The following is a 26785-nucleotide window of genomic DNA, read 5'->3' on the forward strand; positions in this document are numbered from 1 at the left end:
TACAATTTAACAGAGACATAACCTGACTCATGCAGAATAAAATGAAGAGTTTCAGTCTTAAGCTAGAAAGTGGTAAGTACAGTGTTAAAATACAATTCACAACATTCTGCAAGTATATTAAACTAGGGTATAACTTAAGATTAATTTCACATGCACTTTCTATAGACCAAGATAAGAAAGAAGGAAAGAATAAAAACATGTCATATCCTCATGAAAATAACAGTAAAATGATTGTAAGATGAAAATAGAAATCTTAAGAGTCTGTTCAAACTGAAAATCAAAGGTAGTTCCACAGCAGTTGACAATATATACCGAAGATAAACTATCCATCATTTTTTGCTACTAATTATCCAAATAAGGCTTATGCCGTGAAATTCAATCCCAGAATCCAAATCAAGTCTGCAAAGCTGGCACAACCGCCTGAACTGCCCTCAAACTCAGTATTAAGGTCAAGCACATCTACTTCCGAGTTCAAGGTATACATATTGCAACTTATTTTTCAAGTGTGCTGCATTTCCAAATGTAACTGACAGGTTGCTATCTTAATATGATTAGACATTTCCCAATTTAAATCTAATACTGAAATGGTGATCTATGTGAGCTAATATCATTTCAAAGGTAAAATCACACTAGAAAACATACAGTGCATACATGCCCCTAAAGCACATACAGAGTCATATTCCTCCTCCTCCTCTTCTGCATGGCCATAGAAGCGATCGTAATCTGTAGACCTGGCTGAGTCCAGCAATTCCTCTCCATCTTCTCCACCCACGAAGAATCTAGGAGGATCGCTCTCTGTTGCGCTAACAGACATGATTACAAGACCTATCGAGATCTAGGTAGAAACTGCAGCCACTTCGGCAGCTGAGATACTGGGCATATTCCCAATGACTTGGGAACACAGAAGTCCCCTGCTCTTTGATGCTGCTTCTGATTAAGCTGTCTGCCAGGCACAGTTTAACAGGTATCAGCTGTCCATTATTGGTTTGAGTTGTTGCTCCACGAAACTAGCCACAGGTTACGGTTTCCCTGAGATGATATGGCAGCTTTTTATCCTAAAAACAAACACACACAACTTGATAAAGGCACATAGATGAAGCTTCCTTATTAAAAAACAAACAAACAACACACATTTGGACATTAATATACCTCTGATATAAGACACAGTATCCAAAGCAAAGCATCAGAAATAAAACCCTGCAGACTATACACAGTCTACATTTCTACATGTATGTTTGGAGCCGGGGGAAGTAATTTCAAGATATTTCAAACTGCTGACTCTGACATTTTAAAAATACCCAGTACAACTCTGCAAGTAAAAAGCATTAAATGCATTCCTTCCAAATTAGGGAAGGTAAAGCGTAGAGGATATATTTTATACAAAGATAAAGGAACAATAGTCTTTGCCAGTATTTGAGATATTTAAATCCCTATTTCTGTCAGCTGTTTTTTCTACAGTTTCCTGATAAAATGAGCAATGGCTAACAACTAAAACTAATAGACAAAAATACTGAAAAAAATCATATAAAGCCACCATTAAGGCTATTTAAGAAAACTATTCTTTCAAAAACAGAATAAGACTTTGGTTTGAAAGCAAAATGTATATGCCAACTTGATGTGGTGTGCTTATTTAGTTCAATTAAGTGTTGCTTTATTTTCACACTGAAAAAATATTTAGGGGTACCCATTAGCACTGCCTTTGATCAAAACTACTTCTAAGCATTAACTTTCAACGTCCCAGTGAAATGGACACATATTAACCAGTCATGTCAAAACAAAGTCTTGGCCAAGTAAGCTGTATATAGAAGCAAAGAGACTCAACGCTCAGTCTTCCGCTATATTAACTAGACAACTGTTATTTTATAAATTGGGCATGGTTTTATACTATTAATTATAACTCATTATCATTTGCAATTTGAACAAGCAGTTATTTGTTTAGAAGTTCATCTGATCACTTGGTTTCGGCAAGACGGCAGAAGTCATTGAAAGGAATGCAAGTGCACGATAGCTACCCAGACGGAGCTGCATGTGGTTGTTGCAGTTTGCCTCTGCTGCTTCTTAAACAATGGTTTTAGGCAAGGAGAAAGAAGTTACTCTAATGCCTAAATGTTCTAAATTAAAGGGACAAGAACAAAAATCATTTAGGTTGTTTATTAGTCAGATCATTATGTAAGTGCCATTGAACAATGATGTCTCAGCAGAACTGAATTTGTCTTTAGTATCTGCCAAAATAACTTTGATTGTTCTATAAACCAAGTGAAGCAATAGGAAATTTCCAATGGTAACCAGCCATTCAGCCTCCTGTGAAAGAGGAATTAACTCCTCCTAGACATGCAGAGTATTTAGTGTTATAAGACCTTTGTTCCCAAAGAAGGCTGCTGGGCACCATTCTAACAGACAATTTCTCTTAGAAGGAGAATGAAATATGTCTAGCTCTCCTTAGAAAACTGCAGTTAACTAACCTAAAAATCTACTGATTTTGGATGACAACATTTTTTCAATTAACCTCAGTATGTCAAAAAGCTGTGTTACTCTGCACCTAGGATCATGATGATTACAGTCTTTTTAAAAGCATAGCTAAGAATCTGACATTAATATCAAATAGGCACAATATGAGGGTCTCTGGCAGTACCTGAATCTCTCTTACCTGAAGCGATCACTTCTCAAAGCAGGTAGCTAGGAAACCACACAAATAAAGACTGAAGGGAAAAGCACAACCCCTCTACAAATCAGACAAAGACAGACTGGTGAATGTAATTCCTCAACAGGACAGATCAGCAAGTCTATTTGAAACTCAGTGTTTCTTCATTTTACTCAAGAATCTGGAGAGTGTTTGTTGGTCTTACTGATGGCAAGCAGATCTATCAAGGGGAGCTTCACCTGTGGAGAACAGACTTTGAGCAGTCACCTTTGTGGTTAGCAGATTGTTTTCTGCATGATTTATCACACTGTTCACCCTCTGAAGGTGGTGTCTTTTGTGTCTTCTAACAAGCAAGTTGTAAGGCAAGCACCTATCTTAACACACTGCTAGAGGAATTTATCTTACATGGGCTTCTTAGATCAGTTGATGATACCCCAAGATATCAGTTTGAAGAGCAAGCACCCTCTCCATGAGCACATACTTTCCAGCTGCAGATGAGCCCCTCTAGCTCTGTGGAGGAGTGTGCATTCAGTGTTACTACAGGAAGACTGGTAAGAGTATGCATTTATAAATCTAGGGAAGAAAAGACAAACTGCGACTGTGAAGCAAACGCTTGTATATTTTGTTTGGAAAACTGTCCTCAGCCTACCCCAGAGACACAGGAAATGCAACTTGGCAAGATACGTCTTGCAGGGTACCAGCTGCTGCTTGGGAGCTTTCTTAAGATTAGAAAGCTACAGTTTTCAGAAATATCTAAGCATAGCTACATCAATGCCAACTCAGAATACAGATTTTCTCAGCCAACTAGATACAGGATTACAGTTATTTTGTAATTTACTCTCTCCTAAGAAGAGAAAACTAGTGTAAGGACTATGGATGAAGCGACGGAAATCTTGAAATGAACTCATTTCATAAATCAGTTATCCACATAGATAAATTGCTAGATTGCTATTCCCTACTATTGCAAAAGGGCCCCAGAATTTTCAGTTTGTAAAAATAACACTAAAGATACAGGATCAAGAAAAGGTGCTGACCCTTTCGCAGTCTTATAAACTACTACTACCGCATGGACCAGCTGAATTGCATATAAATTGGCATTCTGATAGCTGATGATTACCAGCTTATCTTTCAGACAGCAGATGCTGTGAGCTACTGTCATTAGCATAAATTTATGCCATGATAGAAATGAGTAAATTCTTTATTTTCAGAGTAAATGTTTTTAGAGATAAGAATTAAGATCATTCCGCTCCAAATGCTTTGGCTGCTATAAAAATTAAGGAATCCACTTCTTTCTTGCAGTGTGTGGCATAAGAAGAGTCCAAGAAAAGGGACCTGGAAAGAAAAATCTGAAGATAAAGGACTGTAACTGCAGTGAATGATTTATAGAAGCCTCCTAAAACATCTACAGTAATCTGAGGTCAACAGAAAATGCAGCAACCAGCATGTGGTAGAGAGACAGTCACTGGATTAATACATGGTTCTCAAATTGTATGCCAAGGAGAAACAACAAATGGCAGAGCAAGAAGATGAAGCTCTTTTCTGAAATGAAGTCTCAGTTCCTCTGGAAGCACTGTCAGTGGTGTTTCGATGCTGACAGGAGAAGCTTCTAACATACTGTGTTTTAAGCAGAATTCCATCTTGCTACCATAGGCAACAAGGAAGAGTCTTCCCAGTTCCTGCTTTTCTGTATTAAGAAGTAAGCAGCAGTAGCAAAAGAGAGGCAGAGATGCTCTATGTTATATCCTTTCATACCAAGTGCATGAGCATAAGCCTCATCAGACAGCGAAGATTAAAAGATTACATGCATACCTCAAGCAGAGAGGACTGCAATCTAAGCAAGACAAAGACCAAAGCTTTCTGTTGGAACATACACTGATCCGTTTCCAACGAGGTAATGGCAAAAAGATCCAGGCAACAATCTCCTCCTGTGCAATAACCTTTCAAGGTAAAATGAATTAGATTACGATCCCTTTAAACCTCAGCTGTTACACAAGGGTTCTATTTTACAGTTTACAGATTAAAAATCTCTTATTTTTGAAAACCACAGTTTAACAGTGTCATTTCTTTAAAAGAACCTTCAACCAAACATATGGTCTGTTCATTCTGCCTGTCCTAAAGCCTTCTATGCATGATCACCATATTATACATCTTGGCCCCAAAAAAGGGGAGGGGCAAAAAAAAAAGAAAAGAAAAGAAAAAGAAAATGCTCAAAGAAAACATTAGTAAGTTTGCTCATTTTACATTCTTGAAATAAACCAGTCTCAGCTTTTCCCTGAAAAGTTAGATGGCACTAAAACAGCATAATGCAAAGGAGAAGGAAAAATCCTTAAGTCTGATTCCTATTATTAACGTTTACTAATAAAAGGTATACCAAGGTAACATTCTGAATATGTAAAATTATACACAGACAAGTTTAACATTAGTATACAGATAGGGTTGTACTTGAACCATAGCCTGTTAAGCACAAGTCCAGTGTTCACTTCAGGAGCACTCTATAGACTTGTTCTAATAGAACAGTTCTCTGCTTTCACAAGTAAATTCTTAAAGAGGTTTCACAAACCAAAAAGCAGTCCCTACTAAATGTTAAACAGATATTCCCTCAAATAGTTTTCCTGTCCCCACTCCACATGTTACAGCAGCTCAGGAATCCAGCCTTGGTATTTCCCATATTTATTTAGACCATAAAGATTAGCATTCCAGTAACTGTCAGCAACAAATCAGCTCAACACAGGAGCAATGATCTGAGCAGTCATGTATAAAGAGCTCAAAGTTTTAACAGCTCTTTTATGAAACACTTACAAAAAAAAATATGACTTTTGTAAAACAAGGCAAGCATTCCTCCAGCTTTTCTTTTGTATAGGTATAGCTACCAAAAGAGCAAACTACCTCTACTGCACTCTAATGAAAAGTAATAGACCAAAACTAGAGTAAAAGTGTTTCTCATTTGTAATCTCAAGAAAAAAACCATATCATACACTAAACAGCCATAGAACATTTCCAAATTAGGACCCACATGAGAAAACTTCTTTTGGAAATGCCATTATAACAAAACTCAAAAACCCCTTTGTCCCATTTACATTTTGGAATGCAAACAAACAGATAACTGTACAAAAAGGGTAACTGGCGCTCATCTGTTATATGATTCCATACCTAAAAAAATAAAACGATACCGTTCCCCCCAAGTATCGCCCCTGTTTAAGTTTCAGTTCCTACCACTGTAAGCTTATTCAAACTGCTAGGGGTCCACTATCAGTTTTCTCCAATTCAAATTAAGGAGTGAAAAACTGAATGGCTTTAACAACAATTTTTAGGTGGTCTCAGTAAGATATCAAAAAACTTTTGACATCTTATTTTTAGAATTGCTATACCTAACATTTTCATTAACAGCCTATATAACATTAAGCAATAAGCAGTATGTTGGATGGTCTGAATAAACATCATCTAAACAAAGTCTTCTAAGGCAAGCTGGAAGTTGTTTTTTTTCCCCAGGAATTTTTACATTTTTCAAATACATTTATGCTTCTGATCTAAAGCACAGAGACGAGGAATATTTAAGAGGACTGAAAATGAAAAGGTTTCTCCCTACCCAGTAGCTATTGAACAAGGCAACAACGACACCTGCCTCACGAGCGCCGATAGACGTTTTACCTGTGTTAGAATCCCGACTATGCAACGCGCCGCTGGTGTAACAAACCAGCGCAGAAGGGCAGCTTGTGGGGCTGCTGCTCGTGTAGAAACGATGCGGGAGAGGTGGGAGGAAGCGAGAGGGACACAGGAAGAACAAAAATGCAGAGTCTGAATGCTGAGACAGCTGATACAAGCAAGTATCAGAGCTGCAAAGCTTCGATATAAAATCCCCAAGTGTAAGGACCTGACTACTTTATACATATGTATGATATTTTTACAGACGATCCAAAAAAATATGGTAATAATTCAGATTTAAATGCAGACTCTTGATCTACAAACAAGGCCCGCGTTCAGTATCGACATTTCCTTGGGTCTGACATGTGATCAGGAAGAGAAAGGCAATATGACATGGAGAAGGAGGAAAAAAGGGAAAGGATGTGAAGACACAGAAACTGCTGAAGACAATACTGTGAGCAAACCATAAATCGCTTGTTGTTTAGTACTATATCTTACACAGCAACAGATACTTGGCTCTCCAATCTACTTAAATATTCAATGTCTACTGTGTCATATCTTCAGTATTACATAACATTAATATTTACACACAAATGTTGTTCTGTTCTACCATACATCCTACAAGGTGGCCAGCAGCAGCTGTCAGTCCATTACTGAGATAGACTAAACCTAAAAAAAGATGTGGAGCAGCTACATCACCGAATCACAAAGAACATTACAGTTTTAGCTTGCTGATAGTTTGCACACAAGAAAAGGACTACATCAAATGAAAAGTAACAAGCACAGAAAATACAAAAGGACATGGCAGTTTCCAATAACTACTGAAACGTACAAAGTTTCTCATCGTCAAGTAAGAGCTTCAACCCACCACAACTTGCTCTGCGGTCCAGCACAGGGACAGCCACACCTTTACCATCTTCCTTTCCCCACACCCCGAACCCTGCACCTTATAGAAAGATTTTTGCCCTGTCCAGACTCCCAGTTGAGTGTCACCTCTACTAGCTCTGCCTGCTAGTCCCAGTCTCCTCCATTATAGGTGATGGGCTAGGGCAATCTCCACAATCAGCCAGGAAGAGATGACACAACAGAAATTTTACAAACCAAAAGTTGAAGAGTACTCTTTTATTTGTTGCTTTTAGCCAGCCACTTGCTTGCACCTGCAAGCCAAATGTGGCTTTCAGACTGTCAGATGAAGAGCCATAGGTTTAACAACTGTGAACATACTAAATTTTCTTTACAGGAATGTAATAAATATTTTGTAATGTTCTTATAAGCATTCTTATATACTACTTCATGCATTACTCCACCAGAAAAACTATAGCAGCACCCACTCTGAAACTGAGGCTAATCTTTCATTTTCACTCCACTGAGCTCTACCAGGACTTGAAGAAACATTCTGAAGAGGAGACAGAAGTCTTCTCTGCCAGGTAAGTGCTCCAAACACTTTTCCTGGCCAAATCACTCTTGCATTGTTACATCTTCAGTAGTAAAGCGTACAAGTACTTTTATTCACACTTTTTTTTGGCTTGGTGGTTAGGACATTTTTCCGATAAACAGAAAAGAGGGACTTGAAACCACTGAGACAGGAGGGCATAGAAATGATATTTCTCCTGCTCCAGTCAAGGGTTCTCACTGCTAGGCTGCCGCAGTCTAATTCCACTTCCCCCATATGCCAGCAGTTTTCTTCAAAGGTGGGCCATTGAGTTTCTACTTACAGGAGAGGGCTCGGTGCTCTGTATCCAAAGCAGAAGGGACCGAATGTGTAAAATCTTGCCAAAGCTCTAAGGAGACAGAAATTCAGAAATACCCATCTTACAAGCATTTTCTCTACAGGGGCGCTTAAACTTCTTGAAATACTTTGTAGCTCAGCTAGTCAACTAATTGCAGCTGCCTAAATCTTTTCCCAGGGACCTGAATTATTTTCCCAAAACCATGCTACCTAACTGGTGTGCCTAAAGTAAGATTTCCATCTGACCCTCCATATTACAGTAGCTGAGCCTAGGCTGATAGAAATTCAGAGCTCTAACCTGTCATGGGAATGAGGATTGCATTAAGAAGCCAGCTTTGTAGAGTGGGAAGACATGCCTTTTAAGCCGTGGATAAATGAAATGTCTAGCCTTAAAAGACAACTGTTACATTTTTCAAACATTAATTACTTGGCTGAGTTTCCCATGTTTGCTTTCTTCTCTAGGAATTCTACAGAGTAAATCAAAATATTGCTAGTCATTTAGAATTACCAAACTTTAAACAAAACACCTTTTCTGTGCAAATAATCTTTCCCTTACAAAATTCTTTGCTTAAAGAACTTATTTTTTCCCCAACATCTCACCAGATAAAGTATGACCTTTCAGCATACTCAGTGACATCCACTAAAATTCAGTCAAGAGCATGAAGAAGGCCCAAACACTGCTCTATCACAGTGCTTCATCCTTCAACCCTTTAGCAGTCGTGGGGTCTAAACTGCAAAACAAACCATTGCAATCCTCCAACAATAATGTCAGAACAGCCTTAGAGGTCTAAAAAAACCCCAAACAAAACAAACAAACAAAAAAACTCCCAAAACCCCAAACAAACAAACAAACAAAACAGTCTGGTAAATAGCACTGTCCTCCCTTCAAGATGGAAAGCAAGTATTTTTTTTGATACTGACAAACCCTACTACAAACTGACATGTGGCATGCATTGCAAGTGCCTCCTGCAGAGCCACAGTACAGATAACCTTCACGTCCTCCAAGTACATTTCTAAAACAAATCTTGTCAAGCACATCACATGCATCAGCCATGAAAGATGGTTATATTAATGGCAAGTCTGTTTTAAGAAAAGATGGTTTTTGAACTTTTAAAGTTCTCACTTTGAAGACATCAGAACAGCTTCTCTATATTCTCCCAGACAGCAGAACTAGTTACTTTAACTTTTCAGATGAGACCTTTTGCAAAGACGAGGAAGCTGTTTCCAAAAATTCTGTACCAAATTTCCAACATACTCAGTCTCGAGGGGCCTGAGACATTCCAGAAGCATACTTCCACAAAACGTGTCAGTCAAGCAGGATAAGCCAACCAGTGCAAAAAATCATATTTCTCAAACACGAAACAGAAAAGAGGCATATTTTATCAGTCAGCTCCCTCGCCAAAGAAAGTTTTACATAACAAAGCTATTGTTGTTATGGGTTGAATTAAAACTTGTTGAAACTGATAGGTTTAAGGGCCTCCCTTCATTTAAAATAGCTGTGAGACAATCATGCACATTTCCACCAAAGCAAAGGCAAAGTTCTTCAGGAATTTTGATACCCTGGACAAAAAAAGCTTGGCCTTACAAAAACAAAGCACAAGGGATCTAGAGAAGATAGACAGGAAGCAGCTCAAATAGACAAAGGGAAACAGCACTTAGATTCAACATGCTGCAGAAATACTATACAAACACTAGCATAAGGAGTAGCTTTTCAGGTTAGACAGCACTAGATACAAGTGGTGCAGATGACAGAGGAAACCACCTATTTCACTGTGGTTGTGATACTAGCCTCCCCCAGTCTTCCAGCTTTGCGAGGAGAGTGGCTAGCTACAAAAACAATTACTACTAGCCAAAACACACACATCACAAAAGCAGCATACTAATACTCAGAGTTTACTAACAGTTCCCAGGCAAAGGAAAACCCCATTAGAACAAACAGAAACATTACACAGGCCCCTCTATCTATGTACCACCCATTTCATCTCCCTACAACTTATTCTCAGGTTACAGCTGCTTCTCTGCTCCAGCTTGATTACGGGTAAATAGCACTTTCCCTTACCTCAAGTAACTTCACATGAAATTTACTGCCAGTTTTCAGCACACGCACAGGGAGCCCCCAGTGGGAGGCTTTAGGAGGAGTAAGGTGACCCGCACCCTGGGAGCGCTGCCCTCACCCCGCGCTTCTTTGTGCTCAGAGCCTCGCCAGCCCCTCGGACAGCACAGCGCAGCGCACTGCCACGCGCGGCAGCACTATTTCGGTGATACTGCTCCAGGGAAGCAGCAGCTGCGTTCAGCACAACTTGGGAAATTTACGACTTAACAGCCAACGAGCAAACCACAAAATCGGGGGCAAAAAAACACCTAGGTATTTGCGTTTACTGGCCATGCCTGCTGTGCTTTAAGAAGATACGAGCTTGCTGAGCAGCAGGCGCTGGGTCTGCTCGGAAACAAAGCGGCCGAGGAGAGCTTCAGCCCCCTGCCACCGCGCACCGGGACTGATCCGGCACAGGCAAGAGGCACCGGCCGGGCGATCCGCCGTTACTCCGGACACGCTCGCGGGCAGCGGCCGCGCCCCGGCGGCTCCGCGCTTCCGTCAGGGCCGCGCTGCGCCGGCTCCGCGCCCGCCGCCGCCGGGACTTGTCCGCTCCGCACCGCACCGCGCCCGGCAGCGGCCGCCGCCACCGGGCCGCGGGAGTTGCGGCGGGGGGACCGAGCCAGGCGCGAGAGGCAGCGCGGCCCCGCGGGCCGGGAAGGGGGGAGCCCAGAGCGGCGCGGGGGAACAACCGCCTCACCTGCGCGTGGCGCCGCTGCCTGCGCCCCCACGTCCCATTAAGGAGCCGCCGCCGCCGCCGCCTTCCTCTCAACCGCCGCGCGGCGGCCCCTCCCCGCTGCGTACGGCCCGCCCCCTCCCCGCACCACTTCCGGGGGCGCCACAAAAGTCCCGGGTGCGAGGGCCACCGCCTCGGCTCGCCGGGCGGGCAGACAGTGAAAGCAGCGGGCTGCGCCCCGGGGGACGGATTGCGCTGATACCTCTGCAGCAGCAGGTGTGTGCTCAAGAGCCCAGCGGCTGCCCGCGGCGCCCGGCGTGCCCGAGACCTCGCCGCGGCGCCCAGAGGAGGGGGTGGGCATCGACGGAGAGAGAGAGAGAGAGAGAGAGAGAGAGAGAGAGAGAGAGAGAGAGAGAGAGAGAGAGAGAGAGAGAGAGAGAGAGAGAGAGAGAAATCGCGCCAGTGTTGCCGGGCGCATGCGCAGATCTTGCCGCCCTAGAGCGGCACGTCAGCGCGCGCCCTCTCGCCCGCGGATTGTGGTTGGTGGCTCGGGGTGCCGCGGTGCATGCTGGGGACTGTAGTCCTGGCGGCGCCGGGGCGTGGCGGGGCAGGGCGCGGGCGAGGCCGCCTTCCCCCTAACGTTTGCAGGCGAGACGGCCGGGGCGAAGCCAAGGCGGGCTGCGAGGTCTGCGCACGCGCCCGCCCACCCTCCCTCCGCGCTGCAGGGCGCAACGCGCGCACGCGTCGTCGCGCCCCGTGCGGCAGTTAGCGGTGCGTTGGGGTCGTCCGGTTGCCTGTGGCGTGGCGGCGGCACCCTCGTGTGCAGGGCAGCTTCCGTCGTGGCCGGGCCCTGCCCGGGTTTAATAGCGCCCGCGATCTGTTAGGCGCTGTCAGATATATAGATAGATAGATTTAAACACAGTGCTCTAAAATGACAGAAATTTTGCACAGCCACACCTCATGAAACCTAGGGGGGAATGTAAGCAATGGTATCTCATAATAAATTTCTGGAAGCACTTAGATTTTAAAATATGTATTCAAGACTCTGGGGAATTCCTCTAGTAGGAATTGCAGAATGAGGAAGGGTTCAAAAGCTGGACTAAGAAGAGATTTGCAGTTGTGGGTGTGTGAGTGAAAAAAGGGCATTAAAAAGGAAAGTAAATGTCAGTAGGTATGACCATTTCTGCTAAGACACTAAAGCAAGAAAAGCCCTGCTTATATAGGAGTTTGTCTCCTTATCCAAATATTTTTGTCTGTAACACAATGTATTCTTTCCCTGCTTCAAAGGCATTGAAGAATTGGTTACTGACTCTCAAATTCTTTGATTTTTTTAGAGAGTGTATGCTATGATTGTGATTACTGAGAGTAGCACATGACTGATCTGAAGTAACATCATTTATTCTAAAATAACAAAAATGGCGAATAGTGTAATTTGTTTTCAGAAATTAATTTTTTAAAATATGAGGCCAAAAAAACCCTTAAAGATTGAAATATTAAAAAAAAATCAATAGAGACATAAGAAATATCCAGGAAGGAAACTCATTTAGTCATTTCCCTTTAGGCATCAATCTAGCAAAGTATAGAAGCACTTAACACTGCTGGATCAAGATTTTACTGAACAGATTAAATGTATGTGGATAGTGTGTTCTTTTGCTTCCGAACTTCTTGTAATAGGAACTGCCATTGCTGGAATGAGGGGAGAATCCCCATTTATCTGAGGTATAAGCACAGTGGCCCTGCTCTGATATATCTTACTGTTGTGCAACTTCATTTTGTTAGAACCAATAACCACGTACTACATGCAGAACGTGCACAGCCTCTGGCAAGATATGCACGATGAGCAAAAAACACAGAAAGAATAAAGATTGCTTTGCTCTGGCACATCTTATTTTCTTGCCCTACGCGAAAGTCTGCATCAGGCCAAAACAATCCATCGTCCTGATGGTTAAGACACCCGAGCTTCCAAGGCCAGGAGAAGCAGTGATAACATATGGCCAATCCCGACTTCCAGCCGTGCTCTGGTAACCGCAGGGCTGGCCTTTGGCAGAAGCCCCGAGTGAAACTTGAATGCATGTCCCTGATGTACAGAGTATCTTAACTGCTCTTCCCCAGTACTCTTTTACTGTCAGAAATGCTAGTTAATCAACTGCTTTACAAAAACAGGATAAGTAATTTTATCATGGTAGCCTAACCTTAGCTTCCCTGCTGTTAGTTATCAAATTAGCAGCTTGGTCAATTGCTTCAGCTCATACTACCAGATTAAAAACTTGCAAGAAGCTAATGTGCTGGTCAAGATCACTAGAAACAGGATTATGTTCTGGCTCTGCTCCTTTCCTGTGTGGAAATACCCTCTTTCCTGGTGTAGAAGAATGCAGTGGTTAAAAGCTTTTCTATGCCAGTTCTCTGGTCTGTGAGAATTTTGCTTTTGCTTTAAAATAAAATTGTAATGTTATATGACAAGAGACTTGGTTGTTTGTGAAAGCCAAGTCTAACTTGTGCAAAATTAGATATTCTGTGGAGCAAAGGTCTTGTCTGTCTTAGAACTGTGAAGTTCCTGGCATGCGTTTGACATTGATAACAAAACAATCTTTATCCCTGCTAGAATATGATATTCTATAAATAACAGTAGCAGAAAATACACGTAACATTTGATTTTTCTGGGGAAAATAGAGTAAATGTTCAAGCAGTCATAATAAGCGTAGAGCTATTTACCCCTTCCCCACCCTCAGTTTAATAAAGGCAAGTTAGAATCTGTAAGCTGAAAAATAAACATCCTGACTTACACACTTAGCGTTCAAATAGCATCAGCATATAATGAAATGATACGGGTTCCAGAGTGCCTGGAGACTATCATTTCCCTATAATCATATGCCACTTAGCAGACATGGCAAACATACTGATTATTCTCTCTAGCAGGCTATGTGTTGTCACGTTGTCTAATTTTGGGACATTGCAAGGACAAGGGGGAAATTTGCTTAATGCTGTGGATGACCAGCATTCATTAAGAAATTATGAGATGTCAGTCTCCAAGCCTGATCTTGCTCTTGCAGAAGTCAATTAGAGCAAGATCAAACTGCCATTCCATCCATGTGTTCACTGCTGCTGGAGCAGATTTAAAAAAAAAAAAAAAAATCGATGGAGCCTGCATGAACATTTCTGTCTGTTCCTTGTCAGTAATTGGCAATTATTCTGAAGCTATTATTTCTAGACCCAAGCTTTTCCTACACCGATGATGCACTTTACTAATGACATTTTAGTTTATTAGTGTAATCAGAGAAGTGAGCCCAATTAATTGTTACCTTAAATGCAGAATCTGATTTGGGATTTCAGAATCTAATTGCCAGATGAATTAATGAACAAAATAAATTTCTGTGGCAGTCTCCATCTGGGGAGTTACTTTTCTGCTATTTATGTGTGTGTGTGGGGGGGGGGGGGGTTGTTTTTTTTTTTTTTTTCCATCAGAATGACTGTTTAGATGCATCTAATCTACAAAGCACCTATATTTGGGAGCTACCCAACTGTTTAAGACAGGAAGAACAATTTTTCTCTTTCTGGTAACTTTTTTTCCTCTCCAAAGAATATGGTAGAAGGCCCCACTGCTTAGAAATTTTAAAATATAAGTTGACAAATCCAAGTTTGTATACAGCTGGAGAGATTGATTATGTGTGGCAGATCTTAGATGTGTTTGGAAGTGAATTAAAAACAGGGTAATAGCGTGATGTAATGGCCAATAAAAATGGAGTAAAGCGGAATGCTTCCAGGTTGGGACTTCAAAGGAGATGTATGGGGGGGGAGTGTGTGTCTGTGCTAGTTCAGCTGCTCTTATAATGGCAAACCACGGCTTTCACAAGGGGATGCCAGAAAAAAAAAAGCAGCCTGGGTTCAGCAAGCAGGTGTGGTGCTGGGGTCTGTGCCTGGACTTCACACGAGGGATGTGTGTCCCACTTGGCCGAGCACAGTGCAGAGGTCCCAGAGCAGCAGGACAGAACAGGCTTTGGAAGCGCTGCGATTCCATCAGTGTAGTGCTGCACCTGGACTGGCTAAATAGTCTTTATTTCTCACCTGTGACTGTTACATGCAGTCCTTCTCGAAGACTGCCTTGCTTCCTGACCGACCTGACCTGCACCGCCATCGGTATGTGTTGAGTAAAGCACTGTATCCTTATCAGATGCGCTGATGATAGCGTGGGGTTATCGAGAGCACTGCAGTGGATGGTGTAATATCCTCTCAGATGCAGAAAGCTTAAAAGCACATGGAGCAATTCATGGAATTAAAATATAGCTGACCTAGGGTTTTGGGAAGGAGAGCTCAGTTAGACTAGTGAATGTGCTACGTTACGAGGATGCTTCTCTCTGAACTACAAGGAACCCAGTAAAAACCAAAGGTGTACTGCTGTGGCAGTTGCTTCATTCAACAAATATTGTGCATATTGTTCAGGTTAGCAATGGTCCGGAGTGGAAAAAATGGTGGGCTCCACCTGAAGCAGATTGCATACTACAAACGAACAGGGGAATATCATCCTACAACGTTATCAAGTGAAAGAAGTGGAATCAGAAGAGCAGCCAAAAAATTTGTTTTCAAAGGTAAAAATATTCTCTCAATCTACTTTGGAAAATGGATTTTTAGGTGAAGATTTGCTGATATTAAAAAAAGCAAAAAGGTGTCTTGCTCTGCAGCATACTCTCTGATCTTTATACACATGCTCCATAAAACAAACACCCCTGCCTATCCCTTGTTAATGTATAACAATGTTTGCAGAAATAGAAGCTCAGTCCGCTTTAGCCCTTAGCGGAAATGATTTATGTGTCCACCTGAAAGCCAAACCTTGCTTTAGATGCTGGGGCACCACGTAGCAATTGGAAGCCGTGATTCAGGGACTTCAAGAAGAGACGCGCTGATCTGCAGCGAGAGGCGAGGACTGCTGGGCCGGGTCTGGGGCGCTCCGTGCGTGGCTGGACGGAAATGCAGGGATGGCTTTGCCATCTGTTGCGCTTCCGTCGCCTCAGAGGCTCCCTGCCCTTCCCGGTTTTGCTGCAGCCCTGTGAAGACGGTTTGACGTGTGTCAGTCTTTGTAGTCAGCTCTCCTTTTTCAGTCCCAGCAAACCTTCCAGACTTCCACAGGGAGAAGGAATTAAAGCTGTGGATCACAAAGCGAGGTTGCTCACAGGCAGGCGATATGTTTTGTCTTATAACCCTTATTACTCCTTCTCCCCCTGCTGCCCCCAGCGTTAGCTTGTGTTTTAGTGAGACTTCCTGTGGGAACATAGCTTGCGTTCCGACTTACCGTTTGATTGCCTCATATCCAGGTTAATACGTTTGTAAACAAATGGTCCTAGGGAAGAAAAAATTAAAATACTTGCAAACAAAGAAGCGATTTTTGCACAAAAATCCATACTGAATTGTGCCCAATGTTTTAGTAAAATAAACAACTACAAAAGACTAGGTGCTAGTATATAATTTATTGGTATTTTCTTTCTTCTTTCAGAAAATAAATTGTTCTATGTTGGAAAAGACAGAAAACAAATGCGCTTGGTAATTGTTTCAGACGAAGAGAAGAAAAAGGTGCTTGAGAAATGCCACGAAAACACTGCAGGCACTCATCATGGCATATCAAGGACGCTGACTTTAGTGGAATCTAATTACTATTGGACCTCTGTAACAAATGATGTCAAACAGTGGGTATGGGCTTATAGCTACAGGGTATTTTTTTAATGTATTCTTTGTTATAAACATTTTGCGATTCTTCCACAAGATTCACCTCTCTTTTGGGTGACACAAAAATACTGAAATCATGCTTTACCTGACATTCATTTACAGAAGCTCCTGAGGGACTTGGGAACACAAATATTATTAGAAAACAGAACAACTTAAGAGTATAAGTATTTGTACGTTTTGAACAGTCTGAACTTCACTGGCTTTTACTGAGTCATACAGAGGTTTTGAGACCCATACTCCAGATCAGTGTTTCAAGCCAATAGGTATAGTCAGCAAGAGAGGTTTTTAAAATATTTTCCTTAAGTTATGAGCAAGTAAACGCTTTATGTTAGAAACTAAGTCATGGATAAATACACAGAATCATATATCATGGGTTTGGCTTTAATACAGGAAGCACCTTTACCACTCGATAATGAGGAAACACAAGTTTACAATCAAATTTTACATGGTCTTCTTGCCAATTCATAGTGCTTCCTATTTTTTCCTTTTATTGTTTGACCATGTACCTTGCATATTGCCATATACTGTCCAAGGGTGGGGGGTCATACTGCCCTTCAGTGTGCAGGGCACATTTGGTCTTTGAGAGGGATGTCTCATGCATAGCCTCCTACATATCTTTGTTAGGATGCAGTTTACCATCCCCAATGTGTACAGCTGGCCAGAATGGCAGCTGGCAGATACAAAGACAAAAACTCTATGTCTGCCTTTGAATTAGGTATGTTTGGGAAAAACTATCAAACAAATCACTGCTTGGGACAATTCCTTTTCCTCTTTCATCCAAAGATACATTGACATACTCCCTGGGCAGAATCTGAACCCTGAACAAAATGCGTGTACATGCTGTCCTTTGTGGCCAGGTTAGTGTTGCTCTCAGATGGTGCATCACCTGAAAACCAAGATTTGCTCTGCTGCAGTAACCTGAACTGGAAATGAATCTCTGCTTTCAGGTCAGAGTTGGGCAAAGAGGACCTGGCCTGTATATAAAGCTGGTCTGCAGATTCTGTGTGTACCACCAATGCTTATCAGCCACAGCATATAGAGTAGAACTAAACTAGGGGAATGATTAGGACTTTCCTCTTCTGATCCCAAACTGCTGTGTCATTCCTTTAATATTTACATACGGTAATGGATATAAATCTGTGCTGTGGACTTGAAAGAGCACAGTGCTTTCAGAATGAGGAGAGGTCAGCTACAAACTCCTGTGTGTGTGTCCTTCTCCTGGCTTTCGCTGCTGTTTGTTTTGTTTGTTTGTTTTTATCCTGGGGCTGAAAAATCTAAGGGTAAAAAATAATCAGAAGAAAAAATGCTAAAATAAATTTGTTCAGTATAGCCAAGTCTGACCTGACTTACGGAGGGATAATGGGGATTTATATTATTATCCTGTTGGTTGTTTTAAACCCTCACCGCTACTCTTTGCTGAGAGCTTCTTCCCTGGTTTCTGCACTAGGTGTATGCTTGCCGGCATTGCCAAGTGGCAAAGAATACAACCATTGCAGCACCCAAATCACACCCTGTCAACGCAGAGGACCCCTGGGCGGCGGTTACTATAGACCTAATAGGACCTTTTAATACAACCAACAGAAGCCACATGTACATCATTATTATGACAGATTTGTTCACAAAATGGACTGTTATCCTGCCATTGTGTGATACTTCGGCAGCTGAAATTGCTAAGGCAATCATAAATGTGTTTTTCTTATATGGACCACCTCAAAAAATGCCTATTGATCAAGGGAAGGAGTTTGTTCATCAGGTAAGTTTTTACTTGGATAATTTTTTTTTTTTCAAGAAAAGTACAGTTTTGCCTGTATTAACTTTACATTTTAGACCATTCTTGGGGGGAAAAAAAATTGTAAATACAGTACATGCATCTTCTTTGCCTTTTAAAAAAAATAATTAAAGTCAACATGAAAATGACAAATGAATTATTTGTAATTGTAACATTGTGTAACGTTGCTCAGGGATTTATTCATTGAATGAAGAGTAAAAGCAAAATAACTTCTCAGAGGCCATAGTCCAGGTTTTGTCACTCAGTAGAACTGGCACAGGCTTTCACTCTCAAGCCCTTTGCTGTACTTCATCCATACATATTATATTGGCCCGTATAAAGACAGTCCAATGTCAAAAATAACCTAAGATGTAGTGATTCTGAAGAACTTTACACTTAATCCTCTCAAAGATGATGAAATAGCAATAGAAGAGACTACGATATGGAGGAAATGAAATTGAGTGGCAAAACTGTTTAGAAACCATCAATTGCTGGCTCCTAAGCCATTCTTTTACTCTTTGATTTGGACTGTTATGTGGGTATATGTGTATAAGACTTTTGCTCAATCACCATTTTCTCAATAGAGGAGTGGAAAGCTGTGCTGAATTTGTTTACTAGGACTGTGATACAGAACAAGGAAACATTCAATAATTATGTTCTTCTTTTATTTTTGAAGATAAACAAGGAACTGTTTGCGCTCTTTGGAATGAAACAAATAGTATTGTCTTATCCTCAGACACATGATGTAAATGAAAGAACATGCAAGACAATCAAAGCTTTCCTTAACAAATATTGCACAGAGCATCCAGATGATTGGGATGAACATTTATCTGCTATTGCCTATGCTTTTAATTTGACTAATGTGGTATGTGAAGGCTCTTCCTCTTTTGATGAGAGTTGGGACTTACGTCCCCAAAAGTACCTGCAAAGCTGTATGTTAAATGTGCTTGCTTTTTGTTCCCGCTTAAATAGGAGCCAGATCAAAGCACCCCATATTTCCAGATGTTTAATCGTAACCCATATGTGGCTGAGTCAACAAATGTGTGTGTGGAAGGAGAAGACAGTATGTTTGCCAAAATATTTGAAGCAACTAAAAAAGCCAGTCAAGCACTGGAGGAAGAGAAAACCTCAGACTGTCAGGTAAATATTATATATTCAAATGTTATTGGCAAGAAAACCGAAGAGACATAACGTGGAAAGATTTGAAATGTGAAGTGAAACAAACCTTTTAGAACAGTGAGGGTTTTTTTCTCACCATGTGATCCCTGGATCCCAGTGCACATGTGTATGTGGAAGGTATGAAGAAAAAAAACAGGAGGTTTTCTCCTTTAAGCCAAACGTGAACACCCTGGCAAGAGGTCTGCATATCAAAGGAGGTTTAAAACCATTGCCTGTGGAGTGTTGATTTAGGACATGAAGATAGATAAAATCAATTTCTTGAAAACTTTTCAGTTTTACATGCTATGAATTACACACATCCGGGGACTTTTAATGTTATGCTTCTGCATTATTATTAAATTTTAGAAAAATACATGGTTGCTCTTAGGAAAGGAAAAGAAAATGTAATTCATTTGTTTCTTCTCACAGATAGTGAAAATCACTTCAGATGAACAGAAGATCAGAAACAAGATTACTGTCAAAAGGAAGCCAAAACAGTTAAATCCCCTTTGCCTTAAAGTTGGCCATGAAGTCCTCAGGCAAAGAAAAAACTGGTGGAAGGATGGTCGTTTCCAGTCAGAATGGATTGGTCCTTGTATTATAGATTATATCACAGATAATGGCTGTGCAATATTAAGAGATGCCACAGGATCCAGGTTGAAAAGACCCATCAAAATGTCTCACCTTAAGCCATACATAAGAGGGTCCAGTGAAAAAGGTATGCGTGTGTGTGCGTGTGTGTATGTGTGTGTGTGTGTGTGTATATATATTTATATATATTTAACTTTTCTGTCATGTCTTGGTATTAGGTGAGGTTATGTACCTCACCTTGTATGAGCACGTATCACTCACCAGTGTGAATTAGAAGAACACAGGATAATAATGTAATCTCATAAGGAGAACAGCAAGTGTGACTAGCTTGAAACCTATGCAGAGCAGAGAGCAGAGCTAATGAATCATATTTGAAGTCTCTTTAAAAATAGCTTCCATTAAAGTTGCTTCTACTGTGTGGTTTGGCCCTGTATGTGCTGGCTGGTAAAAACATGCTAAAAGTAGAGTTAGGCTGAACTGTATTCAAAGATTGTTTTCTTCCTTTGTTCCTGGCTTGATGTAGGTGGGAGAAAAATGTTAGGAATGTTAGAAAAATGTTCTTTTCCTTGTGCGATGGAAACCTATTTTTTTCCCCTTAGTCTGACGAGTGCAGATGGTGCACGTTTACATCCCCCCTTTTTTTTAAACAACAACAAACTACCCTCCAAAATCTTAGAATACAAAGACTACCTCACAGAACTGATTTTTAGAGAGTTTATTTTAAATTGTGGTACTGAAAAAGTAAATATGCTTCTATTACTGGAGTAAATAAAATTATTACACTCAGAAGTAGGATTTCTAGAAACTCCCAGACACATGTATAACCAGTTGCACTTCTTTCTCTTACACATTCTATGCTTTTTTCAATAGTGGCAAATTTTTAATCAAAATTTAAATAATTTAAAAATATTTCTAATTCAAAATTAAATTTAAATTTAATCAAAATTTTAAATCCCCAAATAGCAGCCATTTCTTTTCTGCTAATGCTGTCTTGGAGCCACTTCAGACATTTAGAAAAAAATTAATAGCTCAGTGTTTGGAAGACCTCTGTCACAGAACAAACTACTTCTTAGTTTAGGATCCTTGAAAAAAAAAAAGTAGAACAATTTTCTCCTGTGTGACATGTGTGGTCAAGCTTTGGTTCTTGAAAATTTTTTATCTGCACTGGGATGGTCATCTCTTCCATTATTTCTTAAAACTGAGGGATCTGCAAAACTAAAGCTAATTCTGGAACTTAATGGGAGAAGCCGATATGTCTGCCAGTTGTCAGCCACCATTACAGATCACACAACCAAGACACCAATTTCATGTCATTTCTCCTGGACAACGCTCTTACTGTTAGACAATCACTTTCTGGTTTTCAGTTCTTCGTAGAATTGCAGAGCCATAAGGAGAAAGTTATGTGCATGAATTCATGCATGCAAATAGCACCTCTAATTTCCAACTATTACGATGAGTTTGGTAAAGTGAATCACAACATGAAAAAGTTTAGTCCAGATATCTTTGTAGGATCAGAGTCTAATATGTTCACCACTAACTACTGCAGAAGCTGTAAGTAAATGTACATTTTCTTCCCCTTTCCCAACAAGTGATTAAAGATTAGTTGTCTGATACAGGCAGAAAATTCAATGGATTATAAATATTTACGAAGCTTAAAGTTCTAGATTGATGGTCATACATATTTAAATTGTGGAGGGAAGTAAACCAGGCTTTGCTGAAGTAATTGTCAGCCTTTATCAAATGGCCTAACAGAATTCAAGAAAGAAAGCATTATTTCATTTGAATAAGAGAAGGGGAAGCTGGCAGCAAATGACAGCTTTTTCATCCAGAAGGGAACATGCATGTTTTTATAACAAAGAACTTCTCTATATTAGCAAGGGTGGATTTTTTTTTTTGTCTGTTACTTATTTACTGTAACTACTACTGTGGCCTAACAGTCTATTAGCTATCCCCTTGCATAACCTTGAATGGGAAGAAAGCATTTGCAGTGCTTTCTGTGAAATAAATGTGAAAAAGTGCATCTTGGGTGAGGATAGTTGTCATGGCCTTGCTTACCAAATTTAAAGGTGTTGTCAGTACTTTGCTTACACATACGATTTTGGAGCAGGGCATCTCCTGTATGTCATACTTTCACAGTGTGTGTCTTGCTTTTTTGAACATTAAAGACAAAGCCTGAAAATGCAGTCCTCATTTTTTAGGTGAGAAAGACTGATACTGACTGATACTAGTAGCAAGATTTTTTTTTTCGTAACCTAGTCTAAAGGTGAATCCTGAGTCAATGTATTGACAGAGCTCTTGGTACAGGCGTTGCAGGTTCACGTTCTGGGTAAACCTGGGTTGTTTGCTACCTGGCTAACTCTACAGCTAGGCAGAGGTTCCAGGACACCTTAAATCACCCGTACACATCTATGTCTGAAGCAGCATTTTTCCTGTTTGAATGTGGGTCAGTTTAATATTAAACTCTGGGTCAGTGCTTAAATGTTTCAGGAGTGCAAACAGGCAGATTTAGGACACATCTATGGAGAAACATAGCCAGAGCAGTGCAGAATCTGCTCCCACAAAGGTACCTCTTTGGACCTACATCTCAAAGGAATTTGTAGCCCCCGTACAGAGATACTTATCTGCTGAATGGCTCTTCTGATTCAACAGAACACCTCTTTTTACCCTGTGGCCCCCACGTGAGCAAGAAAACAGGCCTTAACATCATTTTCCAGCACAAGAAATTGTTAACCCCTCATTAACTATTACATATCTGATTTGACAGGTCAGACTATTTTCATTTTATTGGAACTCTCTTGAAACAAATCAAACACTTCAACACATATCAAATAGAAGAAATGTCCGGTAGTACTATACAGTAACAATCAACAACATTGTCTCTAATTTCTAAAAAAACCCCTGTGTTCTCAACACCTACAGTTCATAATTTTGTTTCTTAATTGCTTAAAAAAAAACACAGAAAAACCTTTGTTGCACTGAGACTTCCTAGCAAGAGTCTGGAGTAGCTACGTTTTTCTGTGTGGGGTGCAAAGAATAAAAGCAGCTACGTTCATTTAAGGTATTAGCTCAGTAGGTGACTGTGACAGACCTCAAGCTAGTTTATTGACATTGCAAAGAAAAACTGTTAACATGAAGCACTGCAAGCACTATTTTGTGGATGTGCCAGATGGAACTGAACGTTTGATGCTTAGTGAAATGAGGAAATCTGTATTATCAGACTGCTGTCATTCAAACAGTCTTGCCTTATTATTGAAATTGCTTCAAAAAGTAAGTTAACACCTTACTATCATTTTGTTTGTGTTTAAGTACATCGATGACTTTTACTGAACTAGAAAGATCTGCTTTAAAAGGTACTTTTCTTTTACAGACAAGCATTACTTCTTACAAGGTGCAATAGTTGTTGACCACGACTATATTGGCTTTTCTGAAAGATCATATAATCCGTGCCAGCAAGACCGCATTGTTGAAGGGGAAATAAATGACTATGCAAGAGGCGTCATATCTGCTGTGCAAATACCACCTTCAGCCGGCAAAGACCGAGAATCAACAGAACGTAAACATCAGTCTGAGCTAATGAGAGATCATAGCATTGAGCCCAACACTGCAAATCCAGAGCAGTGGCCTTCACCTTGCTGGACACTTCAGACCAAGATAGAGGATACTTAAGCAAATAGTCACACGTCATATTTCATTGGCAAACAGTTTTGAACTTCTGTGGCAGACTGAAACAGTTTTAATAGCTCCAAGTTCCTCAGACAAATTCACTTCACTACTGTATGTATTTAAGAATACTGCAGCTGTCCAGTGGTTAATTGATATTGGCATTAAGAAGCAGTCACCCTGTTATCAGAAATATGGGCACAACCTAGAAAAAGCACGTTATCATCATGCAGTTGAATTACAGTATGTTTGTAGAATAGCAGTGTGGCCCTTCCTCACTGTTTATTGTCTCAGGGCACATCACACCATTTCATTCTGGTGACCTTTTCATTAATCCTCAGGTGACTCATTCCTAACATGCACAGATATTGTGGGACGAATGTAATCTAAGCAACTTAACCTAAATTTTGCCTCCACCCCAGAAGGGTAAAGAAGCTCATGTCCTCTTTTCTTTTGTTATAGAGCTGTTTCCTGTTCTCTCTGAGACGTTGCAATCTCTGACCTTTACAGCTTTTATTCTCTAGTTTAGCCCACAGCCCTAAGATCTCACAGAACAGTAAAGCTGCCAAAATCAAGTACAGGTAATGTTCTGCATATGAAACAACAAGGCCTGCAGCTGCTCCCTGCTCATCAAAATTCTACAAGGGAAAGCAATTTTAGTCTCTCAGGCAAGTCAAAATCATAAGGGTGCTCAGCATTTACTTGTGCTGTCTTCACAAGCCTCTAATTTCCCTTACTGTTACTTCTCAGAGCTACAACAGGTTTGGAGGAGAATTCCTCTTCTCCCGCTGACAGTACTCTAGGAAAGGTGAAGAACTGGTGTTATTTATTCTCTGAATTCCTTGACCAAGTTGCTATTGGCCTGGGCCTCCTGCTAAGAGGACTGCATCTCAAAGAGCAAAATTTATCTACTGTTAAAGTAAGCTGAACAGTAATTGATGAGAGCAAGAGTTTTCAATTAATCTTAGATAGAAAGACTTAGTCCTCAAGGCTGTTCAGATACTGAACTCGTACAGAAATTCATACCTGTGTTACGGTTTGGCCTATCACAGGCCAAGGCTATGTAAGAAAAGAGCTCAGTATCATCATTCTATTTTCCGATCCCATCCTAAAATACCTTTGAAAAAATACTTAATATTTAAGAAAGTACTTTGTCTTCCAAAAATCTAGTCCTACGTACACATTTTTCCCCATTGAGACAATGTTTCACAAAGAATGTACCTAACAAAGATAGTTGGATATTCTCTTCTAACAGACTCCTCCTATATATCAACTCCACTGAACGCAAAAATGAACTAGGTTTGTGTTATTCATTGACAAACATGCTTAAGCTTAAAAGCCCATCTTTATATAAATTGCTTTTACCCCTAAGCTATAGTGTCCTCTGAGGCAAGTAATCTTTATAATGATTTTTCTAATGCAGTCAAGCAAGTAAGTGGGCTTGGTGAAATACATTTTTCTCACTTAAAAAAAAAAAAAAAGACTTGCCAAGAAATTCCATCAAACAACATTCTGTTAAACTGTATTTAAAAAAAAAAAAAAAAAAGACAAATAATGCATGCTTGTAAATAGGAAAAAGCTGGTAATTGTGAACAATGGTCTTACCTTGATTTTCTTCTGTAATGAGCTGTGCGATCAGATAGTATTTTTCTTGAGGAATACTGATTTAAAGATCTTCCATTTGGGAGCTGTGGTGGGATCCACAAGTTCAGGAGGTCCATGTCATGGTAATGACCTGGCTGGTAATCTCTTACTACACTAATCCTTCTTAGCAGAGGCCCCGATTCTTTGAGCCAACCCTCCTGCTCCCTATGAACCTTTAACTCTTTCATTAGGATTGCTACCCAAAGTGACATCTTCTGCTAGGATGGACTTGTTACAACTTAGTCTTGACTGTCTAATAGTACATTTTTAGCACAAACTGGCATGTCTCCATTTCCTGCTAAAATGTGGGTTCTTTCAGAGTCAGAGATAAAATCAGAGAATAAGGGAGCTGTCTCCAAGATGCTCTTCTGCTCTGTTAGAGCAATAAAAACCTACTGCATATGTTTTTTTCAACTGGTTGGTTCCTTATTTGCACACAGTACAATGAAGCTGTAACGCAGAGCAGGGTGGAGGGAGGGGGAAGCTCTAACGTAGTATAAATGATGTGTGCTTCTTATAGCTATGCTGTCGGAGAGAAAGAAAACGCTAAGCTGACTGTGAAACAGAAAAAACAGACATTTAACAGACTGTAACGCTGTTTCCTAGTAATTGTGATCTACTATATTAACAGGCAAGCATTGGTGCCTCTTCAGTTCACCTAAGTGGGGCCCTTCTCTGCATATAAAAGGTTTATTGAGATAAAATACAGGGTTTTCAAATTAATGGCACCGAAAACAAACAGGAGGAAAACTGGAAGAAGCAAAAAACAGCAATGGGAAACTTGAGAAGTTACAAGCAGCACAACGTACTCAGGGAGGCTCACAGAAACCCCTCATGCCATTGCTGTAGCTGGGCATTGCTCAGCAGCTGCTCCTGACGGTCGGTGAGTCCTGACCTGCCTACTGCTGGTTTGTATTTTAACCAACTTGGATAAATACACAAATGCCCATCTGTCATCTCCGTCACTGGCCCACAGGCTTGATTTACGATGGGACAACAGCAAAAGACTATTCTCTTAACAAAAGTCTTGGAAATTAGAATAGAATTTGTGCCCCCTTGTGGTGTGTTGCTTAGAGAGGAGGTACAGCACGAAAAAAAAGTGCCAAGTTTACTTACACCTCCCAGCACAGAAATACGAACACTTACCCTTTGGGTTTGCTAGAGGTATTAATTACCAGGTCATAGTCAGATGAAAAGCATGCCCAAAAAAACACCTGCCTCTGGTGAAAAGCTTCTGTACAACCACTGAGGGTTAAGTGTGGAGTAAAAAACACAACTCTCTTACTTGGCTACTTTCTGAACTTTTGTGTAGTGCTTGCCCACTCTGTGCTAAGGTGCTCTTGCTTTTCAGGTTAGACAATCTATGACATTTTAAAGTTTCTCCCTTCTTCTTCACAGAACTGAGTGTTCCCTGCTGGAGGACACTGATGAGTCATGATTTGCTTTCACAGCAAGCAGTTAACAAATCT

The 26785-nt window shown here is 40.7% G+C and overlaps 2 protein-coding genes across 18 annotated transcripts in view; one reads left to right on the forward strand and one right to left on the reverse strand.

Annotated features, from left to right (window-relative positions):
* The window catches only part of PPIP5K2 (diphosphoinositol pentakisphosphate kinase 2), a 52584-nt gene extending 41463 nt beyond the window's left edge, over window positions 1-11121 (reverse strand). For 10 of the 15 annotated variants that reach the window (XM_067316619.1, XM_067316617.1, XM_067316614.1 and 7 more), the window contains exons 1-3: window positions 11043-11121; window positions 7999-8064; window positions 671-1055 (exon numbers count right to left, since the gene is read on the reverse strand). In XM_067316619.1, coding sequence (XP_067172720.1) covers window positions 671-814 — 144 coding nt within the window. In that variant the 5' untranslated portion in view covers window positions 815-1055; window positions 7999-8064; window positions 11043-11121. Of the gene's footprint in view, window positions 1-642; window positions 1056-7998; window positions 8065-10071; window positions 10089-10804; window positions 10875-11042 lie in introns of those variants that run through there. The other 5 variants (XM_067316607.1, XM_067316606.1, XM_067316609.1 and 2 more) reach the window with 5 other exon arrangements.
* Window positions 10911-25706, forward strand: GIN1 (gypsy retrotransposon integrase 1). Of its 3 annotated transcripts, XM_067316627.1 has the most exons (8): window positions 10915-11056; window positions 15218-15363; window positions 16266-16459; window positions 17943-18248; window positions 18940-19128; window positions 19236-19403; window positions 19851-20139; window positions 23380-25706. In XM_067316627.1, the coding sequence occupies exons 2-8, from the start codon at window positions 15225-15227 to the stop codon at window positions 23676-23678; spliced, it is 1584 nt and encodes a 527-aa protein (XP_067172728.1). In that variant the 5' UTR covers window positions 10915-11056; window positions 15218-15224; the 3' UTR covers window positions 23679-25706. The 3 variants fall into 3 exon arrangements, with proteins under 3 accessions (XP_067172730.1, XP_067172728.1, XP_067172729.1); XM_067316629.1 differs by lacking the exon at window positions 18940-19128 and having other exon boundaries at window positions 10911-11056; XM_067316628.1 differs by lacking the exon at window positions 15218-15363 and having other exon boundaries at window positions 10919-11056.
* The last annotated feature ends 1079 nt before the right edge of the window (window positions 25707-26785 follow it).

The sequence above is a fragment of the Apteryx mantelli genome, chromosome Z, assembly GCF_036417845.1.
Source record: "Apteryx mantelli isolate bAptMan1 chromosome Z, bAptMan1.hap1, whole genome shotgun sequence".
In the NCBI taxonomy this organism is placed as follows: Eukaryota; Metazoa; Chordata; class Aves; order Apterygiformes; family Apterygidae; genus Apteryx; species Apteryx mantelli.

What these genes read in the sequence shown, in the direction of transcription:
- GIN1 (XM_067316627.1), top strand. Translation starts at nt 15,225, where the DNA reads ATGGTCCGGAGTGGAAAAAATGGTGGGCTCCACCTGAAGCAGATTGCA. An exon ending in CAAAAAATTTGTTTTCAAAG is followed by an intron (nt 15,364 to 16,265) that starts GTAAAAATATTC and finishes TTCTTCTTTCAG; the next exon opens with AAAATAAATTGTTCTATGTT. An exon ending in AAGAGGGTCCAGTGAAAAAG is followed by an intron (nt 20,140 to 23,379) that starts GTATGCGTGTGT and finishes TTTCTTTTACAG; the next exon opens with ACAAGCATTACTTCTTACAA.